General features: G+C 43.5%; 1 protein-coding gene across 1 annotated transcript in view; it reads left to right on the top strand.

Annotated features, from left to right (window-relative positions):
- LOC125435682 (CD2 associated protein) overlaps positions 1 to 13,866 on the top strand; it is a 133,454-nt gene extending 119,588 nt beyond the window's left edge. Inside the window, exons 15-18 of the mRNA XM_048501980.1 lie at positions 228 to 317; positions 2,844 to 3,025; positions 5,627 to 5,690; positions 13,509 to 13,866. Of these exons, the coding sequence (XP_048357937.1) occupies positions 228 to 317; positions 2,844 to 3,025; positions 5,627 to 5,690; positions 13,509 to 13,550 (378 nt within the window). The 3' untranslated portion in view covers positions 13,551 to 13,866. The remainder of the gene's footprint in view (positions 1 to 227; positions 318 to 2,843; positions 3,026 to 5,626; positions 5,691 to 13,508) is intronic.
- Positions 13,867 to 22,652: the final 8,786 nt, after the last annotated feature.

Raw genomic sequence — 22,652 nt, 5'->3', positions numbered from 1 at the left:
TGTTCAGTCTTCTATTGGCCAAAATATAAATGTTTGAGCCTTTCTAGAGGTGATAATCCATGCAGGGATCCCCTTAAATATCAGGTTGTATACATCCTTTGAGACTTCAGTCTAGGAGTGTGTATAGGAAAAAAGGTCTGATGAATAAAGGGTTTCTTGATTGCATAAGTCCTATTCAGAGAGCATTGGCTTCCAGCCCTTACAAATTAGTTTTTTCTCCCCTCCAGACAACTCCAAATGCAAGCATAGAAAAAAGTGTGAAGGTGCATAAAGAGGAGGAAGAGAGTGCCAAAGTAAAGCCATTTGAGGTTAAAAAGGTATGATTTTGATATTGCTAATGTCAGTAGGAGTCTTTAGAACTAGCTGCTGTTCAGAAGAAGAAGAGGAGTTTGGATTTATATCCCCCCTTTCTCTCCTGGAAGGAGACTCAAAGGGGCTTCCCCCCTTACAACAAACACCCTGTGAGGTAGGTGGGGCTGAGAGAGCTGGCATGTGTTGGAGTGCACAAGCTAATATAGTTCACCAAATAAGCCTCCACAACTCAAGTGGCAGAGTGGGGAATCAAACCTGGTTCTCCAGATTAGAGTGTACCTGCTCTTACCCAGTACACCAAAGTTGTGTCTGTCCAGGTAGGATAATAACTTATATAGAGAAATTCTGTTGGCATCCCCACTTGACCATGGTGAGTAAAGAACCAGGCTGATCAAAAACCTTTATGCAGAACCTCTTCCAAGGCATTTCCTCTCCTACTAATAAAAGGTTACAACTGGCTGTTGTGGGCTTTCCAGGTTGTGTAGAGAAGCACATCTTACCATGATCTGAAGATGCCAGCCATAGATGCAGGGGAAATGTTAGGAGCAAAAACTTCCAGACCACGGCCACACAGCCTGGAAAACGCCACAACAGTCATGTGATGTGAAAGCCTTTGACAGTGCATCAAAAGGAGACAGCTTTTCAAATCGCTTTTCCAGCTGCAACCAGTAGAAGGCAGTAAAGGTCTTCAGAAACCTGGGTTGGATCTAGCCATCTCTTTTACTCAATCTATCCAAACTGCCTATTTACTTCAGTTCACAACCCATATGCCTTTTATCCATACAGGCCCCAGGATTCCCCACACAGCCTTTCAAGTAGGCAGAGGGGGCCTCTTTCTCCCCTTTCCCCCAGATAAAAGCCAGATATTTATCCACCACCACCCGTAGCGACCTTTTAAACATCCTTTTTGAGTGCCTCTTCAGGTGAACTACCCAAGCAGTTCCTTAGTTTCTTTTCTCTTTGAGTATTGGACAGCTTTTCTTATGAGCCAAGAGTCTTTAAGTATCTAACTGGCACCCGCAATGGTCAGGAAGATCCTTTCTGCCCTCCATAACAGCAGAAGCCAGCTGAAGTCCTTCAGCAAGGGACTGGTCCACAAACTGAGATGCTCCAAGTTGAGATCCAAAGTCTGTCGCGAACTCATTTGATTGAGTAGCTTTGAGCAAGTAATTTTGGGGAGGAGATGCAAGTCAGCGATCGAACGTACACTCTGATCCTTCCTGCAATCTTAGGTGCCTTGACGGCAGAATTCCAGGTGGTGAGCGCTGAGAAAAGCGACTTCTGTGCCCGACACTTTGGAGAGTGTCTGTCAATCAGAGCGGACCATATGTATTTATTTTATTTATTTCTTCTACTTTTGCACCGCCCACCCCCGGAGGGCTCTGGGTTGGGCTGGCTGGGCTGATCATCTGACCTGGCATAGGGCAGTTTCATATTTTATTTATTTTATTTATTATTTCGATTTTTATACCGCCCTATCCCCGAGGGTTCACACATGTTTAGGTATCTTCTCCCCTTGGCGTACATATAGACCAGGTGAGGCCGAGGTTCTAGCAGTGCAGAAAGCCTGTTGAATAGATAAGAAAAAATGATGAGGAAAAGAAATGATGCAAAAAGAAAAAAAAAAGTTGAATAAATGTCTATTTAGAGCAGCCAAACAAGGAAAGAGAAAAGTTCGAACTCATCCTCTGCCCCTAAATCTATGCTTTGCTGTAGATGTAAATGGAGAATTCAGCTGCTTTTATGGTCCCAGGGACACAGTTTAGGGTTTGTAAGGCAAATCTTGTGGGCTGGACAGTACAAGAAGAAGAGGTCCCTTAAGCACCCTGCCTTCAGAGCAGAGGCAGGTGGCAACCCAAAAGGGTTTCTTTCGGGGTGGCCCCTAGCCTTTGGAATGCCCCTCCCCTTGAGGCTTCCCCAGTGTCAGTCCAAAAATGTTTCTGTTCACCCATTCTTTTAATTGAGGGATTCTATTCATTCTTAAGGTCTGTTCTCGACCTGAGACATGTTTAGAACTCATTTTAAGCTGCTTCGTATTTTGTGTCATTTATGCTCATGTTCTCGGTGCTGAGCTTTATTAACTTTGATGATGATCTTATGATGTTTTATTTTGTAAGCTGCCTCAGGGAGGTTCCCTGGAGAGGCAGCGTAGAAGTTTTCTAGGTAATTCATTAGTAGCGCTTAACTGCTCATTGAAATAATCTTTGAATATTGATTATAATCGATATACTGTTGCTGCGTGGAATTGGGGGAATGGAACTGATGAATTCTCGTGGGTGAATGAACTCTGAAATCAGTCTGCCTTGCCACTGTAACGGCCCATACAAGAACTGTTTTAAATAGCCACCCTTCTGTAAAGTGTTGATCAACTTCCTATCTAAAGACATCTAGAAATATGTTAAGTTCTGCATGCATGAGCTGAAGGCCAGCAGCCCAGCAGAGTTTCTTTGGCCTTCAGTGAATAAATGTGTACCCCTTCCATCATTTGCATGGTGCACTATCCTCCATAAACACACTTTTTCTTTTTCCAGCCATCCATATTTACTTCAACGCGTCTGTCTTCATCACCGAACTCTGTTGTCCTCTCCGGTTCTCCAGGAGAACCAAAACCTAAACAGGAAGCAGACGAAGGGGCAAAGCCTTCAGTGGAAGAGCTCAAGGCCCAGATCTTCGAGCTCTTGATGATTGTAGAAACACTGAAAAAAGAACACGGGTAAGTTCCACACACGGGTAAGTTCACACATTATTCCCTGAGCTTTGAATGGCTTTAGCCCCAGGGGTGTCTAACTCTGGCACTTCAGACGTTCATGGACTACAATTCCCATCAGCCCCAATTGGCCATGCCAGCAGGGGCTGATGGGAATTGTAGTCCATGAACATCTGAAGCGCCAGAGTTAGACACCCCTGCTTTAGCCGCTAGGCCATGGGACAGGAGCCAAAACTTTGTGTGAGTTCACAGGACCACAGTGGTTTGAACAGTAATTTATTACTATTGTTGTTGTTCAGCTTTAGTTGCTTTTTAAAATCCTGTTTGACTGATAAGAGATAGTTCATGTCATGCTCCTTTCTGGCCCACCATAGACTATAAAAATAATTGATTGTGCCGGTAGATTTTCTTCTGGCCCAGTCTGTGACTGCTAGACTGATCTGTTGTGTTTGTGCCTAATGAATGTGTATCCAGGGGTGCAGCTACAGAAAATGGCACCCAGGGCAAGGATTACAATTGCGCTTCCCACACATAAATTAAAGACCATCTCTACAGCAGACATAGCTACTCCAAGGAATCTTTTCAATTATGGATATAATTCTTCCTTTCCCCCTCCACCCCCTCCACCCCCCCCCCCAGGAAACCAGTTCTCATAATTCTTCCCCATTATTAGGAAAGAAAAGCCAAAGATTGTCAGGACTGTGACCCTCACTTGTTTCCCCAGTTATCCCCGTTCCCGCCACTGGGAAGGACCGCCCACTCCTACCCATATATATACTGGAACTGAGGGCAAGAACCCTCAGTTCCAGCACCCTGTACCTAGGGCGATACATTTCAATAAAGTTTGTTCCTTTGTTTCAAAGTTGACTTTGTTTGAGTGTGTTCAGCCTTACAAAGATAGTGTGTAGAAGAACCTACTTTTTTGCCCTTGAGATATAACGATATTAGTAATAATGTTATCATGTTATGGAAAAAAGAGGGATTGGCAGTTCTGGAAAGAGAAAGAGGAAAGGGAGAAGGGGAAAAAAGATTGAGAGAGAGATGAAAAGAGAAAGCAAGAAACATGAAGAGAAACATGAGAAGAAAGGGAAAGATAAGAGAAAAATGAAAAGAAAGAAGGGGGGAGAGAGAGGGCTGATCTGGAAAATGAGGCTCCTCCTGGAAATATTTTCTTCTTTAACTAATCACAGCCAGAATGGCAAACACCCCAAACTGGAAAAGGTCAGTAGTAGGTGAACATATGGAACTTCCTTATACCAAGTCAACCCATTTCTCCTCTGCCTTAAACTGGGAGTTGGGGGTTCTCTTTTGTCCACTCTGCTCCTTTCAGCCTTTTTATACCTCCCCCCTTCTCCTCCCAGAGACTTTCCTCCTGATTTTCGTTCACCTGGCCCCTCCCCAAAGCCATTGCAATATACCTCCTGGAGAATGTGCTCCCCCACCTCCTCGCTAGGACAGAAAGTTCCTAGGGGTGAGGAGGGCATCTCCCATTTCTGGGCCTCTCTAGAAACCGGAGATTGGTGTATTTAACCCCTTGTGTCCCCTAGGAAAGTAGCACCGCAGGATGAAGGGATCTGGGCTGCCTGAGGCTCGGGCATTTGTGCATCATCTCCTTTCACTACAGGAAGGCTGCACCCTTCTAAGTCGGCAAGGGGGCTGGCAAAGTGATGCAGTCTGACCCCTCCTCTAGTGGCACACAGTTATCCCCACGGGTATTCAAAGCCCACCTTTCCAGTTCTGGCAAACTTCCACCTTCTCCGTATTGACAAGCACTGATCCATGAAACAAGGGGGGCGCGCCAGCTGGAATGTTCGAGGAGAGGAGGAGCTGGGAGGAAATGATCTTCCAAAGAGCACCCAGCCCTGCCAGCTGATGTACAGTCCAGTTGGCTTCACCCACACCGCCTCCTCCCACTTTCGCCTGGGGACCTGCTAGCCTCTGCAACCATCCACTCACCTCCAACATGTCCTGCTTGGCCATGGCTCTTCAGGGGGGAGTGGGGAGGGGCTTTTGGCTGCCTGGCGTGGGCCCCCCCTCAAAAAAGTGTCGTTGAAGTTCCCTCCCAGCAGTGAGTTTAGCCCGCCCTGGTCCTGTAGCTGTGGGAGGGGGGCTGCCAAACGCTCCCTCGTTGGCTCTCTGAGGCACAATGCGGGAGAAGGCACCGCAGCAGAAACTCTCCAGCTTCTGGGCCACGGAGTGTGGGGCGAGGAGGAGCAGCCGTCAAAGATGGCCCCCACATGATCCCCTCAAGTTGGGCCTGGAGCTTGAGCCTCCCTCACAATGCCTGTGTGTGTATCTGGACGTGTTTCCAGTGTGTGTATCTGGATGTGTTCACATGTATAAAGAAAGGGTTGTGTGAAGAGGCGACAAACTGTGTTTTCCCGGGAGGGCGGGACTTAGAAGCCTGTTTCCATCTCTCCCCAAGACAATCCCAGGGGTGAAGTTTATCTCAAACCATCTTTGTAACTTCTTTTCCCTTCAGGTCCAAATGTAGTTTGTATACTGTGGATTGTATACTGTGGATTATTTTTCTTCCCCGTAAGGACTACACATGCAAATATTTGTCGCATGCAAATATTAACTAAGTCTTTTGTTTAACTTTTAAAGGAAAGAACTGGAAAGGTTGAAAAAAGACTTGGCGGAAGAGAAGCAGATGCGAAATAACCTAGAGGTAACATGGAAGAGTAAGATGCATAAAGACATGCATGGTTTCATTTTATTCTCCAGTTTCATTTTATTCTCTCTCTTCTCAAGAGCTGTTTCATAGTTTATCAGACGTCACAAAATGTTACATTCTTTACTTGATTATTTTGCTAACAGGGAAGGCTGCACACCCAGAACAGAGGAGGGGTGGGTTTTTTTGTATAATTTTATTCAAACTTTATTAAAATTAAAAGACAGGCAAAACCAACCACCAAAAGCTCCTCCCAAGACTACATTACCAAAAGGGGAAAATGAAGGACTCCTACTTTTTTCTGCACCAAATGTAAATACAACTAACATTTACCACTAGCTCCCTCATTACAATTATAGAATTAATTCTTTACTAGTAGTAGTTGTTGTATTAAAAACATTCACACTTTTCTCTATCATGTCTGTGTTCTTATTCTCTTACTCCTCAAATTCACAAATCATCACTTCATTTGGATAAATTCCTTCGTCATCTCAGCCATTTCCAGTATCCTCACAAACCATTTTTTATTAAGTACAGATGTTTCCCAGTTTTGCCCATGTACCATTCTTGCTGCCAATGTCACATATTAAACAGCATTTCATATCTTTGTTCATACTGTCCACAAGACCAAAAGGAAATCTTTGGCTTCAAGTATATACTAGTCTTTAAAATCTTCGGAATTGTTGAATGTATTTGCATCCCTTCATTATGTTTATATTTCCGACAGACGTCTGGAACATTTGTATATATTTTTGTCAATTGCTCCGATGACAAATACCAACAATACACCATTTAATAAAATTCCCCGTTGAGACTGGAACATTGTACATTTAAGACTATTTAACCACATATTCTTCCATTTCTCCATTTGTATATTATGCCCAAAGTTAATGACCCATTTTATCATACAGTCTTTTATTCATTCTTCCTCTGTTTCAAATTTCAACAGAAATTTATACATTTTGGCAATAATATAAATTTTGACCTCCACTAATTCTCTTATTGTTGTTGTACTATTCATAATTTGCTTCTGCTCTTCTGTCATCTTAGATAAATTTTGCTTGCTAATATATTCTTCTGTTTTTAATCAGTGGGCTCTCTAGACTTCTATAAAATTTGTATAGAAATTATATTTTTGAATTGACACGTTATCCATTAAAACATAGTTTACAAACGCAAAATTATTTTGCTTTGCTTATTTCAGTTTTATTTGTTGCAAAATACTCTTTGGGTGAGTTTTTTTAGTTCTTCCTCTTTTCTAATCTTCTGTAAAATATTCTCCATGTTAATTGTCTCCTTTTCTTTTTTTTATTAATAATTTTTATTATTAATAAATATATAGAATTATTACATCCATTTAGCATAAAGTCATTTGGGGACAAAACACAACAAAAAAAAGAACAGATAATGGAGAAACAGAGAGAGTAGAAAGCAGAAAAAGAAAGAGTAAGGAAGAAAAAGGAAAAAAGAGTAAGACTTTAGAGAAGCAAGAGGGGACTTGTATTTCCATTGGTTATAGAAGAGGAAAAGATTAGAAATAAGATATGAAAAAGTAGCAAGAAAGGATGAGAAAGGAAAGCAAAAAAGAAGAAAGATGTATAGAGATGAAGAATAGGGGGAAAGGGGAGAAAAGGGAAAAGGAGGTGACAGAAGAAGTTATCTAAACATAAAGAATTAACTGGTTAATAACATTTTACTGCTGATCTTCATAAGAGATGAAGAGGAGTTTCCCATCTTCAGAGTTATTAAAAAAAAGTATGACAATTATACGGATTAGATGTTTTAACTCGTGAGAGTAATACATAACATAATATAAGATACTCTATTGTACCTAGTCCTTTAGTATGCACTAATTATAAAATCGTGTAACATAATCTACAATAGCGACAAAATACCTATTTATTACAACTTTTCTTATAGTCTATATATATGTTCCAGGTTTTATCAAACTTTTCTTGGTTTCAAAGAAAGAGGATTTTCTAACATTAGGAGCGTAAACACCTATAATCAATACTTGGGTATTTTCTATAAATATCTCCACCCCTACAAATCTTCCCCCATCATCAAAGAAGAGGCTCTGGGGTCTTAACTGTTCTTTTATATATAATGCAACTCCTCGTTTCTTTTTAGTTGAAGATGCGTGGAATAGAATTCCGAGTTTTTTATTCTCTAGATACTTAATGTCTTTTCCCTTTATATGCGTTTCCTGAAGACATAACACTTCTGAGTTCAAATTTTTTAAATAGTTAAATATCTTCCTTCTCTTAATTGGCCCATTCAACCCATTCACATTAAGTGATATCATTTTAAGCACCATCTTCAGTAAAGTATAGCACTTTTATAATTGGAGCATTTGAGAGTTTAACTAACCGTATGTATACTTATACAGAGAGATATGAAACATTCTAAAATATATAATAAAAATTATAACAACATTTTTTAGAAAAAATTTTTTCAAAAAAATGTGTAATCTTAGTATTTTACAATTCTATTATCTTCTCTTAAAGACCAAGTGTGGTAACTTACCTCAGTTTAAATTTGGAATTTTACCTTGTTTGATGTCACTCATAACCTTTTTGGACCGAATCAATATTAATCCTTTTGGAGCTTGGATTTGGTTGGAAGCTTAATCCTTCCAATTGTCCCCATCAAAAATTTATTTTATTTTCATTTAACCAAGATACCAATGGGTTATAATCTTTTCTTTTTCTTAAAATATGTAGGGGAACTTCCTTCATCACCGAATTTATTTTTCCTCTGATTTTCAGTTTATCCCTTGAGTGTTTCATTAGTATTTCGTCTCTGAGTATTTTTCTTGCAAATGTAATTATTATATCACGTGGAAGGTTCTTATCCTTTGTGAATCTGGTGAATCTCTGTGAATCTCTGTATACTCTGTCTATTTCCAAATCCATCTGTCTTTCATCCATCTGTAGAAATTCCGATAATGCTGAACCAAGTAATATTCTTAAGTCCTCTCTGCTTTCTTCTGGACACCCTGTCAACCTTAGCATATTTTCCTTCGCTTTTAATTCAATCAAGGCCATCTGGTCTGCAATAATATCAGTCTGGTTTTTAAGTATTTCCATTTTACTGTCCAATATTGTTGTGTTGTCTTTCATTTTCTTCATTTCATCCTGCATCCCCTCCATTGTTGTTTCTAATTTTTTCAGCTGAGTTTTTCATTTTTCATTTCTGAAATATCATTCTCAATCTTGCTGAACCTTATATCCAATTTATCAAAACGTTCCTTTGCTTGTTCTTGTGCTTTAAGTGACACATTTAATATTTGTTCCAGTTTTGCATCTGTCTCATCTTTTTTAGCCTCCACTCCATTCTTTTTGGGAGTTTTTGTGTCAATTGGATTTTTTTTCTCATTTTTCCATTTTGTTTTTATTGGTATTTCTTGTCGACATCTTTCAGAAAATATAGCACAAATAAGTCTTAATATTCTTCGTAAATCCATCTGGGAGTGGGGGAATTCTTCTTCAACTCTCTGCGCTCCATAAGGAGGTCTTTACACACACATTCTACTTGCCTCTGGTGATATACACCGGAAATATCTCTGAAGCTGTCTCTAGTTCCCTTCCTCCAGCAGCTCTATGGTTTCTTTTCCTTTCTCTCTTTCTTCGCAACTTCCTTGTTTTATCCGAGATCCACTCTCTTCCCTCCCCCAGTCTAGTCTTTGACTCTATGATTTCCTGCTGGCACTGAGCCAAGAGTTACGATCAATCAGGTAAAAAGTATCAAATTTTCTTTATCTTTTTACCGCGTGTGTTGCATCAGACCCCCAATGTGGCCACTTTCACTCCTTCCACCTTTTTCTCCGCGCGCAGTCGCGGCTTAATTTTTTTCCCCTCCGGGCGCAGTCACATTTTATTCTTTTAATAGCTTTAAGTTCTTTCAGATTGATACTTAACTTTCGCTCTTAAATTACTCTTTCTTAGAACTTCTCAACGAGTAGTCTAACCTTCTCCACCTCTATTTCATGGTATTTGGGTTTTCTCGGCTTCTCTGCTGCTGTACTGGATCTTAGCTTTCCTCGTCCCTCTTATAATGGCGATTGGCGTGGAGCTTCTTTTCCTTAAACCAGCCGGTCCTCGGCACAGACCTCTGGGCAGGGAAGACTCTCTAACACGCCCCAGAAGTTGGCACCAACCTCCCCTTAGCTTACAGGGGAGTTAGGAAATTTATCCGAAGGTGTCAGGGCTGTTAGCCTCTTTAGAAGAGAGGCCCGGGACCGCTTCTCAGCGAGAGATGTCCAGCTTCTCCAAAGCAATTGTCTCCTTTTCTTAAGTTCACAGTTATGTTGTTTCAAATAACCTCATAAAAGCTCTGCTTGCATCCCAAGCCACTCTCCAGTCCATTCCCTTAGGAGCAGCAGTGGAGTACTGGGTAAGAGTAGGTGCACTCTAATCTGGAGAACTGGGTTTGATTCCCCGCTTTGCCATTGGGGAACTGCATTAGCCTGTGCAATCCAACACATGGGTGATCTTAGACGAGTCACAGCTCTTCAGAGCTCTCTCAGCCCCACCTACCTCACAGGGTGTTTGTTCGGGGAGGGGGGAGGGAGGGGAAGAAGATTGTAAGCCCCTTTGAGTTTTCTTACAGGAGAGAAAGGGGGGGTATAAATCCAAACTCTTCTTCTAAATTAAGTTAAAAAAATCCTTTTAGTTTTTCTTACGATCCTGAACGATTGTGTCCTTTGAAGTAAAGTTTAATTTAAACTCCATCTAACAGTAAGGTTTTCTTTTACAGGATTAGGATTTTAAAAAGTTTTTGGTAAGATTTTTACCTTAGATACATTAGAGCTCCATCCGGGGGGGGGGGGGGGGCAGGCAAATCTGCTGGTGGAAGCCATGTGTGGCCATGCTGGCAGATTTGCCCTCCCCAGGGCACTTACGGGGCGGGTGATTCTACCAGGCATGGTGCCAGCATCCCAGCACTCCTGCTGCTGCCAGCACAGCGGGGGCAGGCTGGGGGTGTGACCAGGGAGGTTCCCAGCCATTCACAGCATTAACACCAGCAGCTGAGAATTCAGAATTCAAAAGCCACCCTTTTGGGCAAGTCTGTTGAGGCTTCTCAGCAGCAGGAAGGCTCTTTGAGCCTCCCCACGCCGCCAGAAAGCCTCTTCGGGGGCGATGGCAGCCAGGCCCCCAACGCTTGAGTGGGGTTGCTCATCATTAGTTCCTTGGAAACTCAACTCATATATATTCTTGAAAAAGACCTGTATCTTTCTGAAAAATACTTTTATTCTCTTTCCATTTTCCTGTTTCCCGTATGTGAACCAGAGCTAGATTGGCCATCACATCAAAAAAAAAAGTTTACAGCACTTTATTTTGTGTATTTGCAATCTTATTTTCAGAAATACTATCCACTTGTAGCAAATCACTCCATTCCAATGTCCCAACAGGTACCAGTTTTCATAAGCAAAATCTATAAGCTTATCAATAAGATATTTATAAAATATCCCTTTGTCCTCAATTCCCAATACCATAGTCTTAATCTCAAATCAGTTAACTTCCCCATAAATCTACCATATTCATCAATCATTACCAAGTTAGATTCTAAATGTGATTTATACTACACTGTTTTCTTTTTAATGTTGGCTGAAATAAATTCCTCACCCAAACACCAAATGATGGGACAAATGATGATATATTCTTCTGGAGCATTATATTCCATGTTAAACATTTGTAACTCATAGTTAGGCTCCAGAATATTAAAGGTCCATATAATCCAATCCAGTATTTTCATTTTCTCTTCCTTGTTGTAATGACTTTATTTCTAGTTGATTGTGTTTTGAATCTTCTGCAGAGCAGCAGTGGCGTAGGAGGTTAAGAGCTCATGTATCTAATCTGGAGGAACCGGGTTTGATTCCCAGCTCTGCTGCCTGAGCTGTGGAGGCTTCTCTGGGGAATTCAGATTAGCCTGTGCACTCCCACACATGCCAGCTGGGTGACCTTGGGCTAGTCACAGCTTCTCGGAGCTCTCTCAGCCCCACCTACCTCACAGGGTGTTTGTTGTGAGGGGGGAAGGGCAAGGAGATTTTAAGACCCTTTGAGTCTCCTGCAGGAGAGAAAGGGGGGGATATAAATCCAAACTCTTCTTCTTCTTTCATGAAACTTTTTTTTATATCTTTCAAGGAATTCTCAAGCCTTTTGAATTGTATTCAATCTTAACCCTTGTTATTTGAAAGTAAAAGGTACACTTTTCAGTTTTTATCAATGAAACAAAATCTTCTTTTGTTTCAGTTTTTCAGTTAGGAAGGTGTACTCTTTTCTCTTACACAGAATTCTAATAGGAATTTCTTTCAAAATAATCCACATGGTCTGTTTTCTTGTATCAGAATGTTGTAGGATTTGGTCTCTCAACTTCCTTAATTAAAGGGAACAGAGTATCCCTTGGGACTATTCGTGTTACAGGAAATATAGAATTTATTCTGTAAACCTTGTCAACTTCCACCTCCATATTCTGAGAGCCCCCCCCCCCCCCAAAAAAAAACCCCTGCTATTATTATCCTTTTTCTTGTATCTTCACCTGGAGTCTCAGGAATAGCTCTGAATCTCAAGTAAAATTCTTTCTCAGCTCCAATAAAGCTAAATTGTCCAGTTCTGTTTCCAACTCTTTATTCAGAATTTCTGCTTTCCCCTCAAGGATTTACATGTTTTCATGAGTTTCTTCCAGATATTTGAGTTCTGAAACTTTCCATTTTCTTAACATCTTCTGTCATCTTCTCTCTCATCTGCAGGAACATTTGGTCTAAATTTGGAAATCATCCTTTTTTTCACCAAATGATTCCCACCTATTAGTTGTCTGGTTGTTGCTATAATATGCTGAGTTCATTTATATTTGTATAAGTTTATAGCACAGTTGTATAGAGTTATAAGATTGTTTATTTAAGTTCACTGTTCGGTGAATTATTTATACACATGTGATATAAGTTGAATTATAGAGTAAAAAGAAAAATTTATTAATATCAAGCAGCATGGATGTGCAACTATATGTTTTGATCATTCTCTATAGTTGGATTTTGGTTGCACATATATGTACAAAATTTCAAATGTAACTGCTTTTTAGGAGGTTATGCAAAAAGGGTTATGCACAACCTGATGTGCCTAGAGCAGGGGTAGGGAACCTGCGGCTCTCCAGATGTTCAGGAATTACAATTCCCATCAGCCCCTACCAGCATGGCCAATTGGCCATGCTGACAGAGGCTGATGGGAATTGTAGTTCCTGAACATCTGGAGAGCCGCAGGTTCCCTACCCCGGGCCTAGAGATTGCAGCCGCAGTGCAGCACAGCCTAAACTGGCGCTTAATCTGTTTACAGTCGAAGAATTAGTGTGATGGAGTCTCCTTCTTTGGAGGTCTTTAAAGGGAGGCTGGCTGGCTATCCATCAGGAGTGCTTTGATTGTGTGTTCCTGCATTGCAGGGGGTTGGACTTGATGACCCTTGGGGTCTCTTCCAACTCTAGGATTCTATGATCCCCATTGCAGCCAGGCCTCGGAACTGAGGCTGTGTTGCTACAAAATAAGTAGTCCACATATATCCAGTTTAGTCCTTTCCAGCAGCAAACATTTTTCAACCACATTATTGACACATATTAAAAAACCTGAAAGCAAATATAACTACCCCCTTTCATCTTCCTTGCATTTTCTCTTCACTTTTTAACCAAATGTCACTTTCAGGCCAAGATGCCACAGCCTGTGTTTAAGTGTTATTGGATATCAAAATTTGCTTGCTTTGCAAACTGATGCATTGGTGAAGTCACTCGTCGTTTTCTTTAATGGCCTGATGTGTATGTTATCCACAGGTGGAAATAGAAAAGCTCAAGAAAGCCGTCTTGACAACATGAAAGCTCTATAAACTGTTCATCCTTAACATGTCAGGAACTCAGAATGAAGTTGATCTTCCTACTTCGAACCAATGAATGCTAGCATTCCATTTTTAAACAAATAAATGGATATAAATTGTATATTCAATGCGCTAAGAGAAAAAAAATGGATTACTTTTTTGTTCTTTTGTTTCTTGCCAATGTAGGAGCGGCCTTATTTCTTACTGTGCTGGAATCGCAGACCTTTATTTTCTTGGTTTGCTTGGAAATACTACTGAATCTGTATAAAGAGGAAAGGGCAAAGGGGGTTCTTAATAAATTTTTATCAATACCCATAGTCTAATTTTAATAGATCTGTACTATACAATGATATATCTAGGGAAATAATCTGTAAAATAATCTATCAGAAGGCAGATGGTCTAGCCCTGCAGCCATTATAGCAGGGGTGTCCACCTCTGGCACTTCAGATGCTTGTGGACAACAATTCCCATCAGCCCCTGCTGGCATGGCCAGCAGGAGCTGATGGAAATTGTAGTCTACGAACATCTGAAGCACCAGAGGTGGACACCCCTGCATTATAGACACTACTTTTCCCGCTGTGCAGAAGGGAACGTGATGTTTGTATATATATATTTTTTTTAATTTTTGCATTTCTATCCAGGGTTACACTGTTGTGCCTGCCTGCAGTGAGAGTATTAATATACGGTTTATACTTCAGGGTGATACTGGGAATTCATGCTATTTCAGCTGAGTTGCCGATGCAAAGCAATTCCCACCCCTATCCCACCCCCAGCCCTGATCCAGAAGAATTCTTTTAACTAAGAAGAACATTGTCATTTGCACTATACAATTCATGAAAGGGATTTATGACAGAACCACCGAAAATGCCACAGCAAGAGGAATACAAAACCATGAGGAAATCTGGGCATAACACTGAAACGATCTTATAATTCAACCTGATGTGCCTAGAGATTGCAGCACGTGGCACACAAACTTCCTTGAAGTTCACAGTTTCTGTTCTTTTTGTAATTTGTAATCAAACACTAAGGACTGTTATTACTTTAACTGTTTTTAAAGTAGAAATCCCAGTGTCAATATTGGGGGGGGGGGGAGTCCTTCTGTATCAACAAAATGGTCTTTGCTTCCACTCTTTTGTATGCAACTAGATACAATCTTAAAATAAAAGTGACAATGCAAGACTGTTACAGCATTCAACAATTTGCTTCTGGCTTGTCCTTATCCTCGCTGTGGTCTCTGTGCTGATGCCTGCCGGTCCGGGACTTCCCAGAATGTGCTCTCTCCTCAACGGTTTTTCCTTCCTCTGCGTCCTTTGGTGAGGAAGGGTATGCTCTTTTTCCTTAGTCCTCTTTGCCACCGCAAGAAAAGAGAGATTCATATTTTGCTTACTTCAAAAAAGAAAGGGGGGGGGGGGTTGGAGAGAGTGATAAACAACGGCAGAATATCCCCAATCATCATTTCCATTCTCCTGTTCCCACTGTTGCTCAACAAACTAAAAAAATGGGGAAGAACTACAGTCTCTTACAATTGCTAGAGCCACCTACAGTGCAACCTTGGTTTTCTTTGTAGTCGGTTTTGGTTTTCGTCGATTCTTTCCTCAAAATTTTGTCTCGGTTTTCGTCATTTGCTTCATTTTTTGTCGGATTTCGTTGGCACTGGTGCCCTAATTTTGCGACAACAACGCTGACCCGTGCAGTTCCATTGCTTTCCAGTGTTTACCTCGGTTTTCATCAGTTTTGGATTTCGCCAGGGTTTCCACGATGGATTATCGACGAAAACCAAGATTCCACTGTCTATCACTTCCAGGTTTCCCCCAGTAGTGATATTTGCATGCTTGCAGTGTCTCCCCAAACTGCTCCCAACTTAACCCTTCTGATGGTTGGTAGACTTCACCTGGCTTTTTTATCTGGAACATAATTCCTGGCCACTGTAGACTGGGAGCGGCGTCCTAAGTTGGTGCCCAGTGAGCCCCTTGGTCTGGCTGCACTGAAGGGCTACATCCACATAGTCCTACAGGTCAACCCATGCAGGCTTTACACATCAATTAGGAAAAGTCCTTCACAGCCTCTCCGTTCCATCAGCAAATCCTAGACTCCCTGCAGAAGAAAGGTGAAGAATATACATTCCATGGTGCACTTGTTTCAAGTGTATTATTCTCAGTATGGATACATCTAGAAATGGGGTCTCGTGGCTCCCCCGTCATAATCTCCAAAAAGGGGTTGTCAGGTTATAACAGGAAACTGGGAAATTCATTAAGCATTCTTTGGCTTGGTGAGGAATCGGTAGAAATAATTAGTGGATGCTGACCCTCCCTAGGTCTCCCCGCACCTAGCAAGTCCCTTTTTATCCTGGAAAGGTGATTTTGAGGCTGCAATAAAGGGGGTGTGTAATTATCTCCCCCTTTTGCAAGAACCCTCTACACACCTGTTTTGTAATTTTTTGCTTTTGTATGCCAATAGAGGCTGTTGTTGTTTGTTGCAAGAACCCTGTATCAGGAAGGGGGAGAGGGATAATATTTTCCCCTTTCTTGCTTGTAGGCCACGTCCTCTGAGCAGCTTGCCCACACACATCCCACTCTCCCAAAGATCATTTTCCAGGCATGCTTTGAATTGTGTGATTGGAACTCAGATTGGACAAAGGGATCTTGGGACTCCGCTGGCCCACAGTTGCTACTTCCACCTTAACCAGCAGGGTATTTCCAGCCTACTTTCCTCAACCTGCTAACAATATTCAAGTCGACACTGTTTAGACATCCAGCAAGTTGTGTTTACAACGAAATAAAAGAATTTGGAAGACTCTCAGCTTTTGCTCTGCTCAGGAGGAGAATGGAAGTTCTGCATAATCTATATCTCGTATCTGATGGTTACGTTGCAGACTCGGAGATTCAGATTGCCCTTCGGCAGCGGCTCTCAACAGTGGGTCGCGACCCCTTTGGGGGGTCGAACGACCCTTTCACAGGGGTCACCTAAGACCATTGGCAAACACATATTTCCGGTGGTCTTCGGAACCGAGACACAAATAATTATATGGTTGGGGGTCACCACAACATGAGGAACTGTATTAAAGGGTCGCGGCATTAGGAAGGTTGAGAACCACTGCCCTACAGATTCGTCATGTTTATTCCACCAGCAACTCTGGCATGCTGAGCCGCATTCCAGAAGTGGATTCCAGTAGAGGACAAATGGGAGCTTGAGTTGTGGTCTTCTCAGTGGTGTAGCTAGGGGAAATGGAGCCCAGGGCAGACTCCAAATTTTCTACCCCGCCCATGGGCCCCCGCGTGCCCTCCGCACCCCACATACCTTGGCCGGTGGCAGGGCTGGGGCACACACAGCAGCCTCCACAGGCCCTGGCAGAGCCAGACAGGGGTGCCTGGCAGCAGCCTCTTCTGGGCCTGGTGAGGCGAGGGGGGAAAGAGGAGGGGTGTGGGGGTGATTTTCCGGTGACCCCCCAGGGTGCTGGTCCCCACCCCGCTCTGTGGTAGCTACACCCATGGGTCTTCTGCCTCTTTCTAGATGCCAACATCCACAGTCCAGGCATGGAACAAAGTGGAAATCTAACTGAGCCAAGTTGAACCTATAGCTGTCCACTGTCCGTTCCACACATGAGTTTACCGATCTGCAGTGTGAGATTATGCAGAGACCACAGTGATGAAACTGAGGTTACGCTCATGTCACTAGGATTTGTCGAGCGCAGTCCCTCACCCTTCCCTCTTGCTCTGCCATAAGCTGGCCTGGCTGGCCCTGTTGCTTGGGGATTCCCGCAGTGGCCCAGCAGGACTGAAGGGAAGGGGAATGCCCATCGCTTCTCCTGTGGCCCAGAAGCAGGAAAAACAAACATGGAGAAGAGCACTTTGCTGATGATCCCTGGGATTTTTCTGCAACTGGCCCGTGCAGGTGCAGTTCCCCCATGTGAATTCATGGACAACCGCTTACTGAATGCCATATATTGTTAAGCGCAGCTTAGTTACGAGTGTTACCTATGCCATCGTATTCCAACAGGCTTCAGATATCAGAATGATTTGTTAATGTTTTTATTAAAAGGTATCATGGAACTTCATTTGAAAGGATTGCATGCAGTAGTCATTTCCTCTACCCCACCCCCAATGTATTCCCTGCAAAGTGAAGAGACTGAAAATGTGCAGATTGCTGGAGCTGTGCATTCAAGCCAGGCTCGGTGTATCACCCTTGTCCTCTTCTTCCTCACTCATTAAACAGTAAGTGGGGGAGTAATATGTTAACAGGTAGTTAGGTTGGCCAAACTGAAATAGAGTGGAGGCCTATGTTCCATGCATCATAAGTGTTTGTATAGATCTTTTGCTTCCACAATATGAATGGCAAAAAATGTCCTCACTTGTCCTTTTCTGCCCTGGTTTGACAAGAATGCTGACTTAGTACTCATTTGCACACCTGGATCTGAATTTTCTGCCACAGATCCATGGATGAAATCTGGACCTTGGAAAATGAAACAAGAGCATGTTGTAAATCATGCCCCTTGGGTTTGTTTGCCCTAGGAGAACCCAGCTAACATGACATATCAAATGAGTCAGTTCCGTAACGTTTTCTACTACTACCAGTTTACATTTTCAGTAATTTCAGTGATAAGTAAATGTATCTATGGGTGAATCAGCTATCGTGAGATTGAACCCTTTTGTAAAGTATAATTGATCCTAATGCTTCAATAATGCAGCTGTATTGCAATGTCCCAGCACATGCTATCTTGGAAAAGTAGGGAACGCAGTTTCATTTTTAAGCCAGCTAGTGCAAGTATTACCTCTTTACCTGAAGCCTGATTATGCAAAGCAACAAACTGCACGTAACACCAAAAAAGTTCTCTGCCTGCTCTTCACCGTGATCTGTAATGTAAGGTTTAAAAAATATATTGATACATTGCTGGAAGACAATGATGCTGTCTGGCCTCTTAAATATATAGCCCATGAATAAGAGAAGACAATCGGTTAAATCAAAGGTACTGGTCTTTTTCTTTTTTCTTTTGCTGTAGCAATAACATGACCAAGTGGAATGACTTAATTAAAAAAAATAAAATGAACATTTGAAAGTCGTTGCTATGAATATTTTTAGCGATGTCTTATCGATAGGAACCAAATGCAGAAGTTGGTTTATTCAACCTGCTTTGTTTTACAGCAAAAACTGGGGACTGTATTTGCAAAAGTGCTTAATTTGTTACTCACCCAAATAATCTGTTGGAAGCACACCGTAACATGGCGAGGGGGTTTAAGTGTGAGCGGCTGGGAGCAAGACCATGACAGGTTGAGTACCAAGAAGCTAAGCTCCTAGCAGAGTTTTTCAAGGGGCAATGGGCACAGCTGAGACCCTAGATGATTTCACCCCTTTTCAGGCATTGACAACCACATGAGTAGAAGAGAACAGGCAGTTCTGTTGATACTGGAAGCAGAGGCGTCTTTAAAGGGTAACTCTGGGAGAGCAGCAGAAGAGGAATGTGACCCTGGTGGAGGATCTTCCATAGACCACAGCAGATAACCCTGGTTAGTTCTGCACAGAAGGCAATGGTAAACCACTTCTGACCAACCCTTACTTCGAACCCTTACCTGGGTTGAGACATTTCAAAATCAATCTGACTTTCTTTTTTAATATAATTACCTTTATTAGATTTAATTCCAACAATACATCACAACTCAACTTCAACACATCAATCATCAAATACATCGTCTCCAGAACACCTGCGCACCATCTACCAACAAAAGGAAAAAAAGGGAGAAAGAAAAAGATACATCTGATTCACATCTCACTAAGCCCATATTTTTACCTTAAAACTATTTTTGCCAATCTTTATTCTGGATTCTTGTTACTATAGTCTTTTAATTTGACAAGTACACTAGTCCTAATATGTGAGTATATACACCCACACAAACACATAGCCAGTATCTTAATGTAAATATATTGACAAACGTATGAAAGTCTTTGCTTAGTATAATTCACAAGGGAATTCCAGTCCTTTAAAAAAAATCTAAATGTTTATATTTTAACAATGTCGATAATTCCTGCAGTTTGTTCAGCCAGCCTTCAGATGTTGGGATGTCATCAGGATTCACGTTTCTGACTGTTAAGGTTCAGAGATCATACAGAAGGTTAATTTTTCATTTTCTCGTTTTAGAAAGGACATTGTCCCATTTAGCTTAAAAATCTCCTTTTTCATATCAAACTCATAGCCCCAAATCTTTTTCAATACATCATAAAGACTTCACTGCATCATAAACACACACCAAAAATGAATTGGGAATTTTGGAGGACATTGATTCATGAGCCAGAAGCGACTTGATGGCCCTGGACACACTTGAAATCTGGCACGGTCGATAGTTCTGAAGCTGTTTATTTGCCAAAAATGTGATGAGCTCCAATTTTTCCGACGTGCCGGCCAATTCCTACTTCTGGTGTCCATTTAGATGACTGTGCTCTGCTTTTCTCACCATTGGAGACCGAAGTGGACTAGAGCATCAGTCTCCTGTGCTCCATTTTAGATTCACAACAACCACTTTGTGAGGTAGATTAGGGTGAGTGTGTGTCATTAGCCCAAGATCACCCAGAGAGCGGAGGAGGGATTAAAAACTATGTTTCCTGGATTGTAGTCTGACACTGTAACCACTGCCCATTACCACCCGAGGGTGGGACTGGGACTGCTCAGAGTTCCCAACCAAAATAACAACACAACACTCTTTTTGGCCATAGCCAAACCGTTTTATTGACAAAGGATGAAAAGAAGTGTGAGGCGCAGCGTGGGATCTGATCTGAACACTGGGCAGCCCGAGTGCTGTGCCCCAGTGAGAACTTTCCTCCAACCCGCATGTTGGAGGAAACCGTTAACCTTGCGCAGCAACCGTGGAACCCAGCTGGGCGGAGGCCACTTTCTGGGGATCCGTTTTGCTCAGCACAGCGATAGTGGAACTCAGTTGGGCGGCAGGCCCCTGTCTGAAGATCCAATTTACCACTAAGGGGCGCAAGCCCCCAGCTGGGCGTCCTGACCCACGGCTTGCTCCACCCCAAACCTCTTAAGGAGGTTCCACCAAAGAGGGTTAGCTCCGCAGCTCCCCTCACCATCAGATCAGTTCTGCCTCACCATCAGATCAGATCATGCACAACACCCCACTCCCGCCAAACGCCTCTCACATCTTGAGCCAATAAAACAGCACTAACCCTGGGCTGTGCAGCTGAAGGTCCAACCCACATGAAGACAAGTGACCCCTTAGACCCATAAAGAGACCGGGTCCAGAATGGAATGCCGTGATGTCCGACGCATCTCCTTGGCCACGGAACAAGCAAGAAACTGCCCTGCAGGTTTCTCTTCTGGCAGAGGCCACACGCCAGTAATGCCAGGTATGCCCTCGAGCCGCTGTGACTCTGACTCACAGCCCATGGCATGAACTGACCGAAGTTGCTAGCTGGCTCAAAGCAATTTCTCACAAATGGCTGTGGCCAAAGTTTACAGCCTTTGGCCTGAGCTGGCCTACAGTGGCCAAAGTGTCCCGGGAAGGACAATGCATTCTGCTCAAGCAGCTGGGCAAAACGTTTACAGTGTGCAAAGTTGCCAGCATGCTTGGGCAACACATATGGTAAAATGACAGCAAGTTCTTTTCCCTAGACGGGGTCATAAAGGCGTGTGGCAGTCTGTGTCCGAGCCTCTTCCTGCAAAGTGGCAGCAACAGCCAGCCCCCACGCGTGCCCGTCCATGAAGTACTCACAGGGCCTAGAAGAGCTGAGAGACAAGAAGAGTTAGACCATAGAATATAGTGTGATGCAGCACAGTTGGGCAGTGGAGCGCCAGCAGCCCAGCTCCTGGACCTCATCCACAGGGAGTCCAAGCGCAGCCCTATTGGCGGCAGCCCCGATGCAACACTGTGAGTCAAGGGGGGAGGGGGGTTCACCATGAGGGGATGGCCGCAGGACCTACCCGGACCAGGACCACAAGATCAGCTGATAAGGAACGGTCTGGACAACTCTAATGGGCCACAGAGCACCGGCGGATCTCATTGATGGGGCATCCCAGCGTAGCCATGGAGGAGACCATCCTAACTGCTGTCATGATAAGCATGCCTCGGGGGGGGGGGGGCAAACTGCAGGGGAGGCAGCCCTCATTGAGAAAGGCCCCACCTGGGGAAGCCTGCCTTCATTGGGGTACACAGGAGCTCAGGACTGTCCAAGCATGTCATGGCCTAAAGCATGCAGCTTAGCCCTGGGGGCTAACACTGCCCCCCACCAAAGCCCAGGCGCTGGTGTCCCTGCATGAGGCTGAGACCAGTCCACTGCCAGGCCAGACCCGCAGAATGTTGGTGTGAAGACAGCATTAGAAAACAAGACCCTGAACTGGAAAGCATACATTGCTTTCAAGCAGTTGGGATTTGTGACCCGAGGTGCAGAGAAACAAGGCGCCTTGCCTTGACCAGGCTTGCCACTGCGCGTGACCACCCATGAATCGTGCCGCGGTCAGGAGGGAGGTGGGCAAATTTTGCCAGCCAAGCACCCGGCAAAAGAGTGGTACTGCCGCCAGGAGTTTGTGCAGGAACTTAACGGACCGCCCTCGCGTGCGCAGGTGGGCCAGGTGTTGTAGATCTCCCTTCCTCTGTGCAGGTGTGGCCCCAAAAATAGCCGGACTGCTGCTGACCAGGAAGCTCCGTAGGGCTCTGTGATCGGAATGATGTGCTACCGGGGCAAGGAAGTCCAGGGCCCTTTGTGCTGACAGCTGCGGCCAACACTCCTCGGGTCCTGCAGGAATGAATCCCGCCTGGTGTTGGCCGCGGGGCGAGAGCCTGGAGAACCCCTCCTCCTAGAGGTGTGATGATGCGCCCGCTGTGTCATTTTCCATGCCTAGAAGATACTTTGCCGCAAGAGATGTTAGTCAACTGACAATGTGTTACTAACCTGCCGACTAGGTGCACGACCCACTCAGAGGAAGAGGGTTGGCCACTGACCGGGACCTGATAATCCTACCAGAACCAAGCCCCTTGAACTCAGAATGGTTTTGACCCCATAGGGTGCAGGAAGCAGAGAACCCCATCAGCTGTCGCTGAGCGTGACATCTGCCATTGATGTAGCCCTCCAGGCCTAGGCACCCAGAAGCCAGGAGTTGATCCAC

Source organism: Sphaerodactylus townsendi, linkage group LG01 (genome assembly GCF_021028975.2).
Source record: "Sphaerodactylus townsendi isolate TG3544 linkage group LG01, MPM_Stown_v2.3, whole genome shotgun sequence".
Lineage (NCBI taxonomy): Eukaryota > Metazoa > Chordata > Lepidosauria > Squamata > Sphaerodactylidae > Sphaerodactylus > Sphaerodactylus townsendi.
Note: the sequence above shows the minus strand (reverse complement) of the source record. Positions and strands in the feature narration are given on the sequence as shown.